The sequence below is a fragment of the Typopeltis vanoorti genome, chromosome 4, assembly GCF_054136105.1.
Source record: "Typopeltis vanoorti isolate ZY-2024b chromosome 4, IOZ_Tvanoo_1.0, whole genome shotgun sequence".
In the NCBI taxonomy this organism is placed as follows: domain Eukaryota; kingdom Metazoa; phylum Arthropoda; class Arachnida; order Uropygi; family Thelyphonidae; genus Typopeltis; species Typopeltis vanoorti.
Genome location: NC_143552.1, coordinates 131,004,755 through 131,026,056, shown reverse-complemented (window position 1 = coordinate 131,026,056; position 21,302 = coordinate 131,004,755). Strand labels below are relative to the sequence as shown.

At 34.1% G+C, this 21,302-nt stretch overlaps 1 protein-coding gene across 3 annotated transcripts in view; it reads left to right on the top strand.

Moving 5' to 3' along the window:
- The window catches only part of dsh (Segment polarity protein dishevelled), a 423,724-nt gene that overhangs the window by 64,272 nt on the left and 338,150 nt on the right, over positions 1-21,302 (top strand). For 2 of the 3 annotated variants that reach the window (XM_090392004.1, XM_090392003.1), the window contains exon 4: positions 17,623-17,726. In XM_090392004.1, the coding sequence (XP_090248130.1) occupies positions 17,623-17,726 (104 nt within the window). The remainder of the gene's footprint in view (positions 1-17,622; positions 17,727-21,302) is intronic. The other variant, XM_090392005.1, reaches the window with a different exon arrangement.

The following is a 21,302-nucleotide window of genomic DNA, read 5'->3' as shown; positions in this document are numbered from 1 at the left end:
CTCCGTTTCTCCTTTACTAGTCAATCAAATTCAATCAGAAGAATTACATAAAATCATATCAGCAGAATTCCACATATTTACATTTTTTTTTTAGAAATCATAAATAAAGATATAATCCTTAATTCACATAAAATACATTTAAATATGATAAATACAAATTCTTATAATATATATGCACAGCTTCTTACAACATTAACATAGGAATAAATAAAATAAATTGAGTGACATTATAATACAGAGTCCTTTCAGTACTAATTAAACAATAATAAACAAACTCAAAGTAATTATATGAATAATAATTTATAAGCAAGAGATTAACATCAAATAATATTTACAAGGGTTGCTTAAGTTATGGCAGATTATGTTAAATGTGAACGAAATATCATAATTCTCAAATATCTTCATTTACAATTTAACAATATAATTTAAATGCTATAGTAGAACAGTTTGGAATGAAAATTTCCATAGATAAAACTAAAACAATGGCATTTTGTGGACAAACTCCAGTTAGAAGTAAATTAGTTATTAATAATAAAATAATAGAACAGATAAATACTTTCAGTTATCTTGGATGTGAAATATCATATGATGGAGAAAAAGACATAAAATTAAAAACTTCAAAATTTTTGCAGATCATAGGCCTAATAAATGGACCACTCAAATCCAAATATAGTACAAAAAGAAACACGCTTGAAAATATACAATACTTTAGCAGTGCCCACATTATTATATGGCAGTGAAATTTGGGCAATAAACAAGATAAACAAAGAATATAAACAAGTGAAATGAGATTTATGAGAAGAACTGCAAAATACACATTATTAGACCAAAAAAAGGAACGAAGACATTTTAAATGAACTAAACAAAATCACTAGAAGAAAAAACAAACAATTATAAATGAAAATGGCCAGAACATCTAAACTGAATGGCCAATACCCGATGCTGTTGGCACACTCTCCCTCAATGAGTCCTTGGACTCCCTGGAGGTGCCAAATAATAATAATAATATAAGCCAATTGGAAAGAGAAGGCATGGGTAGACCTCAAAAAAGGATATTGGACGGATAATGAAACCAGAACAGATCAATGTGGTCTATACCCGTAATTAGCGTTATGGTGATGATGACATACAGTCATCCCTCGACCTATGTCCATGATTCATAAGGGAATAAATAACATTTTCGACTATACTATCGAACAAGATACGAATGTAAAGTAAAAAGGTTATATATTTAGCAACAATGCATCATCCGCAGTGACAATAGCACATTCAGCAGCAACCTCCCTCAGCAGTCGGCACCTGTCTTCAACAGTTACTCTGTTGATTTTGTGTTTGAGAAATAAATTATTTATGTATTTATTGTTAAATATTTTGTGCAACATGATCCCTACGTGCCCAGTCAAAAAACCTAGTGAAGAATTATGAAAAAGAGACTAGCAATTGATCTTGAACGAAGTTGCAAGTTATAAAGCAACATGAAGTTGGTAAGTCCGTCAATGTGATTGCACGTGACTTCGGATGGTTTCATTCTACAGTGACAACCATTTTGAAAAATAAGGATAAAATCTTAGATGCTGTGAAAGGATCTGCTTCCATTAAATCGACGATAGTGACAAAATAATGACAATGTCCCATCGGTGATATGGAAAAGCTACTTGCATCATGGATAGAGAACCTGAACCAAAAGTGCATTCCCTTTAGCACTATGACCATAACCGCTAAGGCACTAAGTCTATTCAACATGTTGAAGGAGAAAGCAGGGCCCGACTACAACTATGAATTCAAGTGCTTCATCCAGTTGTTTCATGAGATTCAAGCAGTGTTTTGCACTGCGTAATGTGAAAATGTATGGTGAATCTGCAAGTGCCGATGAGAAGGCTGCCAAGGAGTTTGTGGAGAAATTGGATATAAAACTATTACGGAGGAAATTTATTTGCCACAGCAAATATTTAATATGGATGTGACCTCCTTCTTTTGGAAAAAAATTTCCGAGCAGCCATTCACCCACAAAAAGCTAGAATCTATGCCTGGTTTCAAAGCTCTTAAAGACTGTAATACGATTCTGTTAGGGGGATAATGTGGCTGGATATAAACTGAAACTATTTGTGATATGGCACAGTGAGAATCTACGAGCCTTCAAAAACATTAGGAAGCATGCTCTTCCAATTCATTATCGTACCAATAAAAAGTTGGGGATGACTCAAAAATTGTTTGCGGATGCCTTAATCAACTGTTATGCGAGTGAAATGGAAAGCTGTTGTGTGAAAGAAAATGTAGAGTTTAAAATTTTATTAATTCTAGATAACTCTCCATGTCATCCATCTTATATTGGTGATCTTCACCAAGATCAAGGTCATGTTTCTCCCTCCAAACACTATTTCTTTGATCCAGCTGATGGATCAGGGAGTTCTTGCAGTGTTTAAGGCTTATTATCTATGGAGAACTTTTTCACAAGCCATTTATGCTACTGAAGGAAATTACCAGACCCTCATGCACTTCTGGAAAGCATTCAATATTTATCATGCAATATTATAAATATTGCTGTGGTTTGGAACGAAGTGACTTTTCAACGTATGAGTGGCATATGGAAAAAGACATTAAAAAGGTTTGTGCACAATTTTGGAAGATTTGAAAAACATGAAGATGTTTGTAAATGAAGTGAAGAAATAGTGGACCTAGCAAATAATCTGAATCTTGAAGTGAATGATGACGACATAGTTTAACTCATAGAAAGTGCCCCTGAAGAGTTGACCAACGAAGAATTTGTCAAACTGGAGGAAAGTGTTGCAGAAATGGAAGAAAAGGAAAAAGAGAAACAAGAAGAGGTAATTAAACAATTTACAGTGGAGGGTCTTGCAGAAATGTTCTCAGAATGGCTGAAGACAGGAACCCCAATGTTGAACGCTACTTATTAGTAGAAACGAAAGTACATGATCTGTTTGCTTGCTATGAACAAATTTATGATGAAAAGAAGAAGAATAAGCAAAGCACATCGGACATTTTCATCAAAAAAACAAAGGCTACACCAGAAGAGCCACAGCCTGGTACTTCACATAGGGAAGATAATGAAAATGTCATTGTGGAGAAAGATTTGGGTGATTATTCTCATGTTTTATAGTGGCAGTAACACACAGTACAGTTTTATAATAAGGTTTAAAAATTAAAACGACAGTATATTTATTACAGTTAAGTCCCTAACCCCTATAACTCTGTTGATTTAATTCGATTTACCGACCGACTTACGCCCTGCCAGATGGAATGGAACCCCGACATAAGTCAAGGGATGACTGTCTATATATATATATATATATATATATACAAGGGGGGGAAGAGCCCTCCCCCTCAGCTACGCTGCCCAATCCCCCCCGAGTTCCGGGCTGGTAAGCCTGAGACAAAACACGTGACATAAAAACGTTTCAAATTTTGGCTTATCTTTTTATATATATAGAGTAGATTTTTTTTCTCTATCTTTTGTATTCCTTTTTTTATTTCAAATATTTAAGATAGTTTTCTTAAAAATGTAGTCAGAAATTACTTGAATTGTTTTATATATAGTAACTAATGTGTAAATTTGAGATCAATATTAATCATGATTTTACTTATTGAACTTCCAAATTTTGATTATATATTGCAGCTCATCTTCATTTTCAAGATAAGATTATATCACAAACTTATGTGAATTCACATTAATTGCTTTGGTATTCCATAATGCAAAATACACATCCTTCTAGAGGTGTATAATATATGCATTATGGGAACCCAGATTGGTTTGATCTTTATTGAGGTCTCATCACTAGGAGCCATGTTCAGAAGAGATACCAAGGTTGAAGTAATTCAGAAGTTATATATTTGCCATATATGAGTTGTAAAAATGTGCCAGCCTATTATTATTATTATTATTAGACACCTCCAGGGAGTCCAAAGACTCATCGAGGGAGGGCACCTGCTCTACAGCTCTGTCTCCACCAACTGACCGCAACTACGCCAACGTCATCTACCGCCGACCACCACCACTAGTTTTTCCACAGGCAATCGCAAACATCCATGCCCACAGTGGGATTCGAACCTGCAGCCTTTGGCTGAGAGCGGATATGCTAACCACTTGGCCAGCCAACTCTGGATAAGTGATAGTTGTAGAAAGTTTTTTCACTTGGTTACAAACTAAGTTACAAATCAACTGGCTATGAACCATTCAGCGTTGTTTATTCTGTTATCTATTTCCACATTTAATTTGACATCTTCACTATTAATTACAAAATCTCTGGAGGAGATATTGATAGAAATAAATTTTTAACTTGGGTATATTGTATATTAGGATAAAATATATTAAAAATTTATTTCTATCAATATCTCCTCCAGAGATTTTTATTAAAAATTAATACACCTTGTTGCAATTTATATAGGTAAAGTTGATAAGGCTCTGTATTACTAAAACCTTGGTATCTAGCTACTCACTGAGGAGACCTCAAAAAAGGTTGAAACCGGTCTGGGTAGTGACCCCACCCATAATGCATTGCAGTATACATCTTCTAGTGAGATGTGCTTTACATTATGGGAAAATACTAAGAATAGTGATCAGAGCTTTACCCACCTTTACAATGAATTGCCCTGGTGTTGTAACATCTTTAGACTTGAACTTTGTTTCAGGCGCAAACTTAATTGTTTGCATACTTGGGATTAGGAGTCAAAATAACCAAGCATATAAAATTGCTTGGTTATCCTAATATATATCATATATATATATATATAAACCATAAAACATATAATATAAACCATAAAAGTGATCTCAACATATATATATCATATATATATATATAATATATATATATAGCATATATATCAATAACTCGTACAATCAATAACTAATATATATATATATATATATATCATATATATCAATAACTCGTACAATCAATAACTAATATATATATATATATATATATATATATATATATATATATATATATATATCAGTACTGACACGTGGGTCTATTTCGGTTGAGTTTACTCTTGTACATTACTGACACCCTGTTGAGTAGTGATTTCAACAGGGTGTCAGTAATGTTCAGCGTCACTTGTGTTCATATGGCCACTTCGAAAGTTACTAAATCACTTATAAACCGTTCTAACCGAAGGTGCAGACTCACCATAATGTTTATCAAGCTTAGCTTTGGTTTCCTGAGCCATTTTGCCTTTCAAAAAGTAATGTTTAATCACTACACGAAATTCTTTCTCATCCATTTTTCACAAATCACGGTACTTGATCATTTCAAATGAACACCAAACACAGAGTAATAAATCTGACTGAAACTTAGAATGTGATCCTCCAACAGTCGCCAGAAACTAAAAATAACCTCAATATGTACTGGTTGTGCCATCTCTTAGACTTTGCACGGACTTATCGAACAGCCCTCGTACAATCAATGACTAATATATATATATATATATATCAGTACTGACACGTGGGTCCATTTCGGTTGAGTTTACTCTTGTACAGCTTATGCAACCCTAACTACAAAATTCCCTTCAATTTGACCATAGGATTGCATTTTTATCAATGTATCAATTGCATTTTTATCAATCAAACAAATCCAAGCTTGACATCAGCAGAGTTTAAGATTGATACTATCAATGACCAGATCAACATAATAGACATGACAATAAAGATGACAAAAACAAGTGAGATCTTAAGTAAATCCAAAATGTTATATTTAAGCAATAACAATTGGGAAAAAGGAGTAGATATAGTATTCAACACTAAACATGAGGATAATCTTCCTGAAAGTAGGCAATATCAAGTAGTGATGGGCAAATATTAGAACAGGGAACTGGACAGTGAGACTCATGTGTGCCTATACTCCCACAGAAGGTTTTCCTAAGGAAGAAATGGAGGAATTTTTCAAGGCATAGCAGAGCAGGAAATGATCACCAGACATATAGCAATGTTTTGGTCATATAGCAACTAACAATAACTGTAAGTGCCTGCTGAATTTCTAGTCAGGACATGGACTACTTATTACTAACCATGTTCAAACATAAAAATGTGCACAAATACACTTGAAGAGAAGATGCAAGAAATATGAAAAGCCTCATTGACTATGGTTTAGTTGATAACAAAGTTTTCCCATTGCTTCAGTCAGCTTGTGCTCTTAGAGAATACAGAGAAAAATCTAAGAAAGCAAAGCACTGTGTAAAACTAGCTAAACAAAAGCTGTCGGAAGATTTCAATAAGAACATAGATAATTAATATCAGGAAGGTGGCAAAATATTAATGAAATTAATAAAAATTAGAAATGGAGGAAAAGTACTATAAAAGGAATCAGAGATGATAAAGGTGACATGTGAATACTCAAGATAAAGATGTTCTAGATGTCTGGAGTAATTACTTTAGAAGTTTGCCAAATGAAACAAGCAGTGTCAGCATGGTGTTAGAAAACTCCCAACATGAATGCATTCAGAAATACGTATCCATACATGAAGTAGAAAAAGCCATCAAAAACCTGAATTGTGTACAGGCATTTGGAGTACATGAAATTTGAATAGAAATGCTTAAATATGAAGGTATAAAAGTTTTATGGTGGCTACACTACATAATTCAGAGGGTCAAATTCCAGATGATTGGGGTAGAGCTCTCATAGTACCCAACTATAAAAAGAGAAATAAAACTGAATTTGATAATTACAGAAATATTTCCCTACTAAGTGTTCCTGGTAAGATTTATGCATGTACTTAAGAAAAGCTAAGAAATATTTTGGGAGGAATGTTTTGTGAAGAATAAGCTGGATTCAGGCCAAATAGAGGTCAGGATCTGAGTTTTACTTTAAGTCAAATAGAAATATTGGGAATAGAAGGATTTGTATTTAAGTTTTGTAGATCTGGAAAAGTCATGTGACAAGGTGTCAAGAGGAAAGCTCTTCAAAACACTACAATTATATGGTGTTAATGGGACATTGCATCTAGCAATTCACAGTCTATATTTAAGCTGTAAGTCAGCATTTAGAATTGAGTGAAGTACAGGAAGATGGTTCCGATGTTAAATCAGTTGTGTAACAGGAGGTGCACGTTATCTCCACTGTTATTCATTATCTGTATATCTGTATAGACCACATTATGAGGGAAAGTAATATCAAGTCTGATATGAAAACTGATGGTGTTAATCTTAGATTTCTACTTTATGCAGATGTTCTACTTCTGTATAAATCCAGTACAAATCTGCAAGATTACCTGACTAAACTGAATGACTGCTGTAATAAATTTGGTATAAAAAATCAGCAATAAAAAGACACTGAAAATAGGCAGAAACATTGAAAACATCAATTGCATCCTGGATGGTTAGAATAAGTAAAACATTTCAGCTACTTAAGGCACAATTTATTTTAGTAAAGATGCCAAATTAAATATGGAAATAGACAGCAGAATTATTAAAGCTGGTATGGTAGGAAGTCAGCTAAAAAATGTATTTGGAATAACAAAGAAATTAGTCAAAACACTAAATTAGCTATACAAGACAATGTTCAAACCAATTTTAACTTATGGATCTGAGAGCTGGGATAGAAATAAAACACTACATCAATGACTGGAGACCACAGATATGAGAGGCCTGAGAAAGATTAGTGAGGAGAACAGATGGCATCGATTGCAGTATTGTATTAAAAATGAGGATATTAGGACAGAACTTGCCATTGTAAGCATTCAGGAATGTGCAGAATGTGCAGACAGAAGTAATCTATGGTGGTATGGTCACTTAAACAGAATGGAAGAGGAAGATTAGGAAAACAAGTGCTAGGCTATGAGGAAGCAGACCAAGATCTAGGTGCATTGATACAGCACTTCTAAGTGCCTTAGAAGACTTAAAATATAATACACCTCTGAATCAAAAAATTTGAATAATCAAAGAAAATGTGTTGAATGATTTACGGTTCTAATTTATTGCATAGAAAATAATTATTACCAAATATGAATTAGCATCATCTAAATCTACATACTTGGTAAATTATATAACCATGTAAACACAAAAATGTAATATCAATTATAAGAAAACTGTTATTTGAAAACATTCACAAAATTAGAATAATTTTTAACGTGGTTCAAAATATTAGAATATTTCAAATTTTTCCAATTGGTTTTGACTAGATAGAAATAGCATATATTTCAGTAGCTGCAGGATTGACTCATGTGAGAAATTGTTTGTCCATGGATTTCAGTTAATCATTTGCTAAACATGAGTCAAACGAATGACTTATCGGAAGCTGAGAAGTTTTGTATGGTGTCTCTATACAAAGAAAGCCAAACTCAGTTTATAGCTAAGGAACTGAAATGTTCTCAATGGTCCGTAATTAAAGTATCCTAATAGCAGGAGTTTTCAAAATAATTGCTGCAATAGCAATCAAAAGATAATAACTACATGAAGAGATGAGAGGAGATTGAAGAATATCATGAAGAAAAACTGCTTCTGAAGTGTAAGGTATTTTTACATATTTCCAGAAAGAACTAGGTCGGAATGTTTCTAAATCTACGACCTCGAGACAACTTCGCAAATTATGTTTTAAATCACGTGTGCCTAAGACGAAGCTGCTTATGACTTCCAAGCAAAAGGCTACTAGAGTGCAGTGGTGTAAGCAAAGACTGTTGTGGGGACGAGTGGAATGGAAAAACGTACTTTTTAGTGATGGAAGTATGTTTTGTGTGTCCCATGGTCATCAAGGGATACGTGTTTGGCATCTTAGGTAAGAAGGAAAACATTAGGAAAAACAGTTGGTAAAGAATGCATGAAATATTCGGTGAAATTTGCAACCTCTGTCATTGTATGGGCTTGCATGACTGCAGAGGGGGTCCAGGTAGGCTGTGTATTGTGTATGAAAGAGTCAGTTTTCCAAAGTGTACCAAGAATTTCTTGAGCACTTTGTTACTGGCATCGGAAGATTTATGTGATGGTGGTTTCCTTTTTCAGCAAGATTCAGCTTCTTATCACACTTCCATGACCACTAATAGAAGGCAAATCAATGTAATTCCTTAGCTGGCAAACTCACCAGATTTAAACCCCATTGAGAATTTGTGGGGAATTATGAAGAAATGTCTTCAAGAAGTTGTTCCAAGAGTAAAAGTGAACTTGTTTCTTGTCTGCAGACCATATGGGCATTTTTTGATTAAAAAAAAAGAAAAGAAAAAGACTGAACCGCTAGTAAATATGCCCAACTGTTTAAGAACGGTCATATAAGCTAAGGTGGGGGGGGGGGGGAGTGATGCTGCAAAGTACTAATTATCATGTTCCCTTTGACTGTAATATTTGTGCATTTATTTTAGCTTTATTCTAATATTTTGAACCACGTTAAAAATTGTTCTATGCAAATGTTTTCAAATAAGTTTTCTTATAATTTATATTACATTTTTATGTGTTTACATGGTTATATAATCTACAAAGAATGTAGATTTAGATTATGCTATTCATATTAATCCAGCGGGCCTGGTTGGCCGAATGGTTAGTGTATCTGCTCTCCAGCCGAAAGGCTGCAGGTTTGAATCCCACTGTGGGCATGGATGTTTGTGATTGTCTGTGAAAATAATAGTGGATAAGTTTTTTTATAATTTATATTACATTTTTATGTGTTTACATGGTTATATAATCTACAAAGTATGTAGATTTAGATTATGCTAATTCATATTAATCCCACTGGCCTGGTTGGCCGAATGGTTAGTGTATCTACTCTCCAGCCGAAAGGCTGCGGTTTTGAATCCCGCCGTGGGCATGGATGTTTGTGATTGTCTGTGAAAATAATAGTGGTGATGGTTGGTGGTAGATGGTATTGGTATAGATGATGAAGGTAGTTGTGGTTGGTGGAGATGGAGAGTTGTAGAGTAGGTGCCCTCCCTTGATGAGTCTTTGGACTCCCTGGAGGTGTTGCATAATAATAATTAGAATTGCAAATCATTCAACACATTTTCTTTGATTATTCTAAGTTATAGGTGGCCAGGAACAGGCAAAACTCAAGTTAATGACATGACAGTGTACCAATCTGGAAGTAGTGAAAACAATCATCAAAATGGAATTGGAATAATGTTAAACGAAGATGCCACCACTAAGTCACTGTTGAGCTTCATCCCCTACTCAGATAGGATGATGTTATTAAAACTGAAAGATCAACCACTAGATATTAATCTTATGCAGATCTATGCTCCTACTTCTGACAAGAATAATACTGAGCTCAAAGAATTTTATGATCAGTTAAAAGAACTAATGAAAAACACAAAGAAACATGATATTAACATCATTATGGGTGATGATGTTAATATCAATTCTGCCAAGAAGAACTAATAATCACAAACACATGGTTTAAGCTATCATCCCGAAGGCTATATACTTGACGATCACCACAGGATAATAATACAAATATAGTCTGAAACCAAATTGATTTCTTGCTAATTAAACAATGATTCAAAGTTCCATAAAGAGTACAAAAACCTATCCTGGTGCAGATATTGCTTCTGATCATAATCTACTGGTGACAGTTAAAACTTAGACTGAAAGCTATACTTAGGAAACATCAACAAAAAAAGGTTTGATCTAGTAAAGTTAAAAAAACCGGAGATAAGAAACAAATTTAGTCAAGATCTGAATCAAGAGATAGCACTTATCAAGAATGATGACGTCATGAGGGTTGATGAATCATGGGACAAATTAAAATCTGTCTTCATAGAGAAGACAGATTTTACCAATTCCTTGTGTCCTGATAGAGCAGTAAAAAAGAAAGATTGGATAACTGATGAAATTTTTTCTCTCATGGATCAACGCAGATCATATAAAAATCATAGTCCAACAAAATATAAAGAGATTCAGAAAATTATTAAAGGTAAGATCAAAGAAGCAAAAGAAATCTGGATGAATGAAAAATGTAAAGAAATAGAAATTCTACAGGAAAAGCATGAGTTTTAATCTACACAAAGCTGAAAGAGACCAGGTATGTTTAAGAAAAAACTGTATCCTTCGAAACAAAAAGGGAGAAATAATATCTGAAAAGGATGACAAGATACAGAAATGAGTGAAATATGTAGAACTCTTTACTGATAACAGACAGAACCCAGAAAATACTTATGAATAGATGGAAGGTCCATGCATTCTAAGATCAGAGGTAGAATGTGCGCTAAAAATGGTAAAGCCTTAGGCCCTGATAGAATACCAGCAGAAATAGTAAAGTTATTAGAAGGTGACAACATTACTATATTAGTAAAGCTATTTAATAAGATCTACGATATAAGCATAATCCCTCAAGACTGGTTACAGTAGACCTTCATCATGCTACCTAAAAAAGCAAATGCAAAAACTTGTAATGACTGTAGAATGATCAGCCTAATGAGTCATGTTCTCAAAATGTTTTTGAAAATAATTCAAAAAAGAATATACAGAAAATGTGAACAATACCAGTAATGCCCAGCTTTAGAAATGGTTTGGGAATGAGAGAGGCTCTTTTCTGTTCTCAGATCTTATTCCAAAAATGTAGTGACCAAAACAAGGAAGTATTCATTTTCTTCATTGACTTTGAGAAAGCATTTGACGAAGTCCACATGCTAAAATTATTGCACTATTAAAAAGATTTGAATTAGATGGTAAAGACATCAGGATCATTGAAAAGTTATATTGGAACCAAAAGGCATCTATTCAAGTTGATGACATTATTACAGACTCCATTAACTTCAAATGAGGAGAAAGGCAAGGATGTTTGCTGTCACCTCTTCTTTTTAACATATTTCAAGAAGCTATATTTCAAGAAATCTTAAAAGGAAGAGAGGAAGGTAGCTACTGTAACAAACTTTGTTTGTATGCTCTCAAGGTGCTGGATATAATACCAGCAAAATATTAGCATTTAAGTTAATAAATAGTTATTTTCTTATCAATCTGTGTTCACATCTATACCGTTAAAATCCAATCAACAAGAGGAAGGGATTAATGTAAATGGTGAAATCATCAGTAATATCTGATCTAATGATACAGCTCTCCTGGCTGACAATATTCAGGATCTTCAAAATCTTCTGGAACTAGTGAACGAAAGAGTGAAAAAATGGGATTAAAAATAAATATCACCAAAACTAAATTCATGGTCATAAACAAGAAACTAATTTTTAATTTAGCACTTTCTTTAAATGGGAAACAAATAGAAAGAGTGACAAAGTTTAAATATCTCGGATGCTAGTTAAATGAAGAATGCAATCCAGAAAAGTTAGAATCAATTCTAACTTTTATTTCCAGAATGGAAATAAAAGTTAGAATTGAAATGACAAGAAAAAATTTTCTCCTGATGAAATCAACACTGTGTAACTGTAATTTAAATTTAGAGCTTAGAATATGCATGGTTAAATGCTATGTATGGTCTGTACTGAATGATGATGTATGGCGTAGAAACTTGGACCTTGAAAACAACATCAATAAAAAAACCCAAAGCTTTTGAGATGGAGTTATAGAGACGAATGTTTAAAATCTCATGGACAGCAAAAACGTCCAGTCAGGAACTACTGGAACAAATGGGGAAATCACGTGAACTTTTAGATACCATAAAAAGAAGGAAAACTGTAAATCTTGGTCACCTACTTCAGTAATGAAAAATATAAGATACTTCAATAAAATGGAAGTGAAGGACAGGAAGACAAAGAAAATCTTGGCTATCAGACAATGGACTGGCATGAGCTCTGAGGGACTGTTCAGAGTGACTGAGGATCACTCAGAATTTGCCAAGGTGGTCACTGACCTTCGATAGGAGATAGCACTGAAAGAAGCAGAAGATTCTAAGTTTTTGATTCAGAGGTGTATCTGATATTGGAGTCCTGACAGATAAAAGATTAACTTGGAGCAAAATTGTTGATCGGAAGTTAGTAATGGTATAACTTTTTCATGCAGGTACATATCAGCAATTTGATGATGATGAATTTGATTTCAGTTTAGTTTTAGTGCTTAATACATGCAGTGGATTTATTTAAAACTATAACATCATCCACGTATAAATTGCTGGATTGAATATTTTTGATTTTGATATAAAGTTCAGTGTAATTTTTCTTCATAACATTATTAACATCTAACCTCCATGGAAGCAGAGACTTACTGAGGGAAGCACACAAAGCTCCCAACCATGCTTTAAACCGATTCAGTGTGTCTACATTCACATCACACTTAGACAATGTATTCCACTCACCAACTACTCTCCATGCAGAGACCCTACTCCTCACTCCTTTGCTCGCACCTTATACAGTTTCCAGAGATAGTCCCCTCGCCCACTCTATGAAAAATTTTCACATTAACCTAGTAACAATCCCTGACCAACTTATATGTCTTAATCATATCCTCCCTCTTTCTATTCACGAGGCTTTGCAAATTACATTCTTTGATTTTATCTTCATACTTCACTTCACAATCAAGGCCAGTTACCACCTTTCTAACACCCTCATCAACATAAAAACCAGGTCACTAAATCTGCACACAATAATTTATATGAGGCCTGATCAAGGCCTTATCCAAGATCGCATCCTCTTTATTTCTGCACGTCAAAGTTTTCCACATCATTGTCATTATCTGTAATGTAAAGTATTATTGAAGTAAAGTTTTGGAGGGTGCTTAAGAGTCAAAGCTGTATAACCGGTAACTTCAAACTTGTGCAATCTGGCCCCTGAATTTCAGATTCTTTTCCACCATCACCACTCCCAGATCTCTCATCTCCTCCACCGCCTTCAAAGATTCTCCACCAAGTGTATGCTTTGCATCCTGTTGTTGTTTATCAACTTTTATAATATTCATACAAATGGTGAAAAGAGTGTAGATCGTGTTCACCCTTGTTTTACACCTGATTTTACAACAAACTATCTTCTCGAACACCTCCTTCAGCTCTAGCTGCTGATCTGCAGTTAGAAATCACTTATCAGACTGTAAGAATTCTAAATAAAACAAATTTACTGGGCTCATTTCTATATGATCTGGCAAGCAATAAAGTTCCTTTTCAGCCTTAACTGAAATAAATCCTATATGGATTAATGGCTACTACAAACTTGGCGCTTATCTCTTTATATGAGGGCATTTTCTCCCCCCCCCCCCTAAATATTCTATTTCTAACTTTCTTCTAATTTCTGTCTGATCTTCATGTATTGAAGACACAAAAATGCCACAGTTTTCTCTTACTGTGTTCCTTTTTTACTACATGGACACCCAGATGCCTAGCAATGTTTGATAATCTTTTCGCTACTGTGCATGCTCGGAAATGCATCTGAGAAAACTTTTGCTCGAGTCCACCATCGTGTGCCGCGATTATTGCTTTCTAGTGTTGGGTTTGAACCAACGAAGTTCTTTATTTACAGTGCAGAAAAGTTTAATTCGATAACAATTTCACAATGAAACAGCCAGAATTTATAACAGTTTTTTGTTTCTCAAGCTTTCATGCACTGAGGTAAGTTCACTTAATTACTTTCATGCAACATAAATTCCAGCAGTAACTTTTGCTTCCCTCGCTATTGACAATATGTCGTAAACAACATTATTTACATACAAACAGCACAAAACTTTTGACAGTTCATAGAAAATCACAGTTAGGCTCTAATAACTAATTTTAATAAATTTCTTTTATATCTAAGCAAGTAGCCAAAGATTTAAAAAAATAAATAAAATAAAATAAATCTCAAAACACCTTGCTCACAACATACAAAATCAATCTAACAACAAAATGGTACTGCATTACCAATTTCTTAACTTTAATTCATTTAGTATATTTTAAACTTGTGGGATATCTGAATTTTAATACAGATATCCTACAACTGTTTGCATGCACTTTTGCCACAAACTAAGACTAGGACATTTGACTACCCCTTTTTGTGACTGAAGTAAGGTTTTTGAGGGTGCTTAAGGGTCAAAGCTGTATAACTGAGAGGAGATTCAACATTGCCTTTAAAGGAATGCAGAGAACCGAGGGCTTCTGAACTAATGTCCAATCCTCATCTCCTTGGGGTGCACCCTGTTGGGTATCTACCTGGATACTGAATGAATGAGGATGGGCTGGCAATTTGGGATTTAGCCGACCCAATTGTATTCTTATTGGCTTAAACCACAATATAAAATGATGGTACAACATGATAGAATTTCATGCCAGCTGGGACGTCGTCCGGTTAAACAAGGCCCCAGTTGCTTTCACCAGAGAACCAGGGGAAAACAGCAAAAAGTCAGCTGCTGGAACAAATCCTGAAACACATCCCAACTCAACATCACCAGAGTTAACACATCGGTACTATCGACATAAGAAGCCTGAATGGCAAAGAAATGGGCTGGCTGAAGAACTGGATAAGTATCAGATCGACATAATAGGGATGAATGAAAAAAAAAAAAAATAAAATAAACTGGTGTGAACTGTTTGAGCAATAAATACAAAATTTTATATTCAGGCAATGACATTCAAGAAAAAGAAGGAGTCGCTATAGTATTCAACACTAAATACAAGGCTACTCTTTATCACTGGCAGGCAATATCAAGTAGAGTGATATGGTCAAATATCAGAATGGGGAACTGAATAGTGAGACTTATTTGTGCCTATGGTCCCACAGAAGGTTCTACTAAGGTAGAACCTGCTGCAGAGGAATTTTTTGAGGGTTTAGAGAAAGCAACTGATGCAATGAAAAAAGAAAAGTTGGTCCTTGTTGGGGATCTAAATAGCAGAGTAAGAAATGATTGTCAGACATATATGTTCCTTCAATTTGTTGATATAACTTGTTTTTAAAGAAAAAATAATCAAAATGTATTACAAAATCAAATATTTTAACAATGCCTGAAGGAAATTCTTGTTGTAGTAATTAAGTGCTGTCAGATAAAGGAACATTAGTAAATAATGAAACAACATGTAAACTAATCATAATATCTGAAGCATTCAAATGAAGATCTGAAATTTTATTTTTGAAATCCACAGTATTTTTTTTATATAAGTAGCACTTCTTCTAGTTGAAGTAAGTTTGATAAAAATTTTGAAATTTTATAAGTGGGACAAACCTATACAACAAATTGCAACTGGTCTTAACAGAATACCTGGTATATGAACTTTTGGAAGACCATACACTCGAGGTGGATGACCAAAGAAGATTTTAAGTTTTTTCTTTTGATCCTCATTCCATGTAGATACATTATCTATAAGAGAATGAAGTCTTTTTAATTGCATACCAGTAGGATTTAATGTGAGAGGCCTGTAAGTTGAATAGTCTCAGAGTAATGGAGACATTTTTCTCTCATATTCTCTTCTATCTTGAATAACTACAGCCTTTCCTTTGTCAGCTTTTGTAATAATTAAATTATTATTATTCTTCAGTGATTTCAGTGCTTTAAATTCAAAGTAGGAGAGATTAGGATGAGGAGGCTTGGCATGAAAAATAATTTTTGCACGCTCAAAACGCATATACTTTTTAAATCAGCTAATCTTTCCTTTATTAGCTGTTTAACAGTATTGACTGAGAACACTTATGATGTGATGTTCAAACCATCATCTTTGGAGTAAAAACCTTCACAGATGTAATGTTACAACTATAGAAACAGTTCAAAATTAATAGACAAAAGAACTAATGTCTTATTGAAGAATATAAATGTACATATTCTACCATCATAATGGCAGTCATCACTAGTGGCCCACATGTTGGACCCTCCTTCACATACATGATTAAATGAAGAAAACTAGAATTACCATAAATGTGGGAATAGTCATTTTAAAACCACTTTTAGCCCACAGTCCACTAAATTCAGCCCTAGAAGACAATGATATGATGCTCTTTTGTCTATTAAAATGTTGAATTATTTCTCAAGTAGGTTGTAATTCTTTATATTCTTTGACAGTTTTTTTATGTGCTCTGAAGATGCTGTTTTGAAATCGATGAAGGTATCAGGGGCTTAATGAATGATGATTATCTTATTTGTTCTTGTGAATCAATATCATTAAAAAGGCAACATTAATACTGAGTAATTGCTTTCCTCTAACTAAAAGCAACTTTCTCTTTTGTCCTCTGAAAATTTCAAAATTCATTTCTTCCTTCTTTTATAAATCTCAGCATATTCATGGCTTTCACAATTTTTATGATTAATGCTGCTGTGTTAAATGCTATCATAAATAAATTTCTAAATACATACACAGATTTCTTAGGCAACATTGTTGCCTAAGGAGGAACCGTGCTATGAGACAATGATAGTATGGTTCTCCTTCCCTAAAATCCAAGACAACATCCATTTAGTTGAAAAAACTTGGAACTGTATAACCAATCTGATATGGAGGTGATGGGGTTTTCCTTTTAGAAACTTAAGTTTTTATCCTGCTACAGAATAGATAGATATGCATGCATAGTTAACAGACATAATGTATTGCCTTTAGGACTTTAGTTGCTTTAGCCAAATTTTTCAGGAACTGGTTTCTTCTTATAATTCAGTATACAATTTATAGATAGCAGAAATACCTTAGTCCTGTTGTTTTGATTAATTCAACCAAAAAGTGACATTTTCATACCAATTACTACAGTCCTATCCCGGAACATCTTTTTCAATATCATTATAAATTCAGTGTGCAAAAGTCAGTGTTATGTTGTCATTTCATAAAAATGTTTTAACAAATTGCTTTTTGTTTTCTCTTGTAGTGCAACAACTCTGGACCAGAAAGATAATTTGGGTGATACAACGTGCACTGAATCAGAATCAGTAATAAGCTCAAGAAGAGGTAATTTTGACAATACTATCTCAAGTAAGGATTTTTTTAAGCTCCAAATGAGGATTTGAATAATTTTCATTTGGTAGTTTTAATATCTGTTATATTCACTGGCATAATAACTTTGAGTGTAGGTTTGAAATTTGCAATTTAACTGATGACAAACAAAATCACTTGCCACCAAATTTATGATATGTCTCTCTTGAGGATACATATTAGGAATTTGTATCCTGTACACCCTTAAGTGGTGTGTGTGTGTTTGTGTATAGAATACTATGATAATATAACATGAAAAACTGCACAGTGTTATTACTGACTTCCTATCAACAGTTTTTTCCTCCAAATTATTCTGTTACGTGACAAGGCTCTGGTATTGTTAAGTCTTATGTTTTGGTCTTCAGAAGCATTTTGAACTGCATCAATCTACCTATTTCTTGGTCTTCTCTCTCTCTCTCTCTTTTTTTTTCTTGCATCAAATACTTGTTTTGCTGACATTTTAAGCGAACCTTACCATATTGAGATTAGTTCTGCCCACACATTCCTGAATGCTAATGATGTCAAGTTCCTTCCTTATATTTTAATTTTTGTTCCATTTGTTCACTCAACTAAGTTTTCTCATAACTCTCATATCTGTGGTCTCTAATGTAATCAGCTGTTTTATTTAGGCCACAGATCACTAAGTTAAAATTGGTCTGAATACTGTGTTATATGCAGCTAGTTTAGTATTTTGGGTAATTTTTCTGTTGTCTTTTTCCATATTTATTTTGCCCTGTGTTCTATGTTGGTTTCACGTTCAGGATGCAGCTGATCATACTCTTCCTATTTTCAGTGTTTGTGTTTTTACTGCTCTGATTTTCATACCAAATATTCTACAATATTATTTAGTTTTGTTCAGGAATCCGTCAGACTTGTACTGGATCTGTTTAGTATAGCATAATTGAATAAAGTAGAGTTGAGATCATCTCTGCTATTAATATTAGGTTTAATGCCACTTTCTTTCATATAGATTATGAATAACAGTGGAGATAATATACACTCTTGTCTTACACTTGATTCCACACAAAACCTTCTTATACTTCCTTCGGTTCTAACTACTGACATACAATTTAAATGTAGATTTCATATTGCTCAATATATTTCTAGTTTACACCATATAATTGTAGCATGTTAAAAAGCTTTTCTCTTGGCACCTTATCATATGCCTTTCCAGATCTCCAAAACATTAATGCAGATTCTTTTTATATTGACACTGGGGGGAGGACTATGCTCCTATGGTGCCCAACCCCTTTCCAGGATAGTAGGCTGGTTCTCCTTGAATTTTGAAGACTCGAAAGGGGTCCCCCCCCTGTGTCAATATCATGTTTCCAGACTGGTAGGCCGGTTCTCCTTGGATTCTGATGATTCGAATTTTGAAGACTCGACACTCAGGGTAGCCCTGAGTTTCAAAACGTGACATAAAAAGGGCTTATCATTTTATATATATATATATAGAGTAGATAATTTCTTGACTATTATTTATACAGCTATTTTAGCCTGTTTCCATTTAGGAGTGTCCCTTATTTTAAATACATTAGCTTTTTACGCAAGAATATTTTAGGGCATTATTATATTATTTTAGAGGTAAATATATGCAGACTAATAGAGGAAGAAATTTTGCACATACCTTCTTTGGATGTTAGGATGTCTTCGTTCTCCATACTTTTGCTGTTAGGCCGATAAAGGGGGTAGGAAATGTGTGGGGGGGGGGTTGTTTGTGGCAAGGTGGGAAGATTAAATTAGAAAACCCGGGTTTTTTTTAGAAAAAATAATAATATATATACACACATATATATATATATTATTATATTTAAGGGCGCTTCTTTGGGAAAAAGGAAGGGATTTATAGGAAACAGGGCCGGGGGAGAGCGTTAACAGGGTAAGAGCCGTTTCGATCGTGTATCATCTTCGGAACATTTTTTTCACTTACTGGTCGGAGTCATGACCTAATTTTTATGTTGTGGAGCTTCCAACACTCAGAAATTAGGTGGATCGGTGGACGTTGATTGAATTTTGTGTGACATTTTATGGCTATTGTTTCTGATATTCTAAGCATTGTTTCATTGTCTTGTTTGTCTATTATTGTGGCCTTGTCAATTTGCAGGGTATGTTTCTGTTCAAGGGCATGAACTGCTATTTCTATCTTCCCTGTACTCTGTATTTTCTTTTTGATGTTGCGTTTTTTGTGTTTAAATGTTCCGGAATAGGGATGTTACAGTCACGGAAGTGTTCTTGTAGTCTAGCCCATAAATACCTGATGTTAGAACTGTGTAGGTGATATCACAGTCTTTTTAGCAAGGAAATTTGTAGACTATATTGTGGTGTTCTAGCATTTCTTTGAGTGCGAGAGATTTAGTGGGTTTTAGGATAGTTGCTAATTTTTGGTTCGTGATGAATACTAGCTTATAGTTTGTGTGTTTGAAAATGTATTGGTAGGCTTTGTATGTGTTTTGTATGTATGGCAATTTGATAATCTTTCGTGTTGGGAAGTCTGTTTTGGTTGTATGGTTGTTTTGACGGGTTTTTGCTGTTCTGTTTGCGTAATTTATTAGTTGTGTGGGATCAGGGCCAGCGGAAGCGGGTATGCAGTGAATGCGGTGCATGCAGGCGCCGCCGGGGCACGGTTCATAAGTTCATTTTTAAGAAACAAAATTTTTATCATAAAAACAAAAAATTCTTAGAATGATCAATATTAAAATAAATAAGGCCGGATACACCTAATAAAAATTTAAAAGAATTGTATATTGCCGCCTCTTTGATCAGCTGGCTGTTTACAATTTTGCAGCGGGAGCAGGCTAAATGCTTGCCTGCAGATTGTTGTGTCTACTGCAGTTCATCAAAAGTGAAACGGTGAATGGTTTTTATACGCAGAAACGAATTTTCATACAAAACATTTGTTGCTAGTTAACCAGTCATATGGTACGTATCTCAGTAGGCTACTGACAGTAGCTCAGTGCAGACTATTATTTCGTCTCTGTGTCGTGTTGTGTAATAGTCAAGTAGCCTTAGTAGGCTACTGACAGCGCGGTGCAGACTATTATTTCGTCTCTGTGTCGTGTTGTGTAATATGATACTCATCTCGGTAGGCTACTGACAGTAGTATAGTGTGGACTATTATTTCGTCTCTGTGTCATGTTGTGTAATAATTTCTTGTGGATATAAAATAGAAATGGAATCAAAAATTAAAAAAAAGTTATCCGGTACACAAAATCCTAAGCGTCATGCTGCGAAAGAAGCAGATATTAAGAAACAAACTGGGGCTTTTAATAAATTTATTAAAATATTCTGATGCAGATTGTAACCAACTCGATACATCAGAGTTGAAGAACCGTGCACAACATCCAGTTTGCATGAAAGTGCTATTGCAACTATTGAACAAGACGCATGATTTAAGTGAAAAACAGTCAGGAGAAGATTTAGTGGTAGTTGACCACGAAACTAACACATTGTTAGTCTGTAAATTTAGAAAATCCAGGTGAATGGGGAAATATTGATGAAAAATTATGAGTTGTTTTAATTGAAATGGGGCTTTTTCAAAAGAAAAATATAATATATCCTAGAGATACATATGGTCGT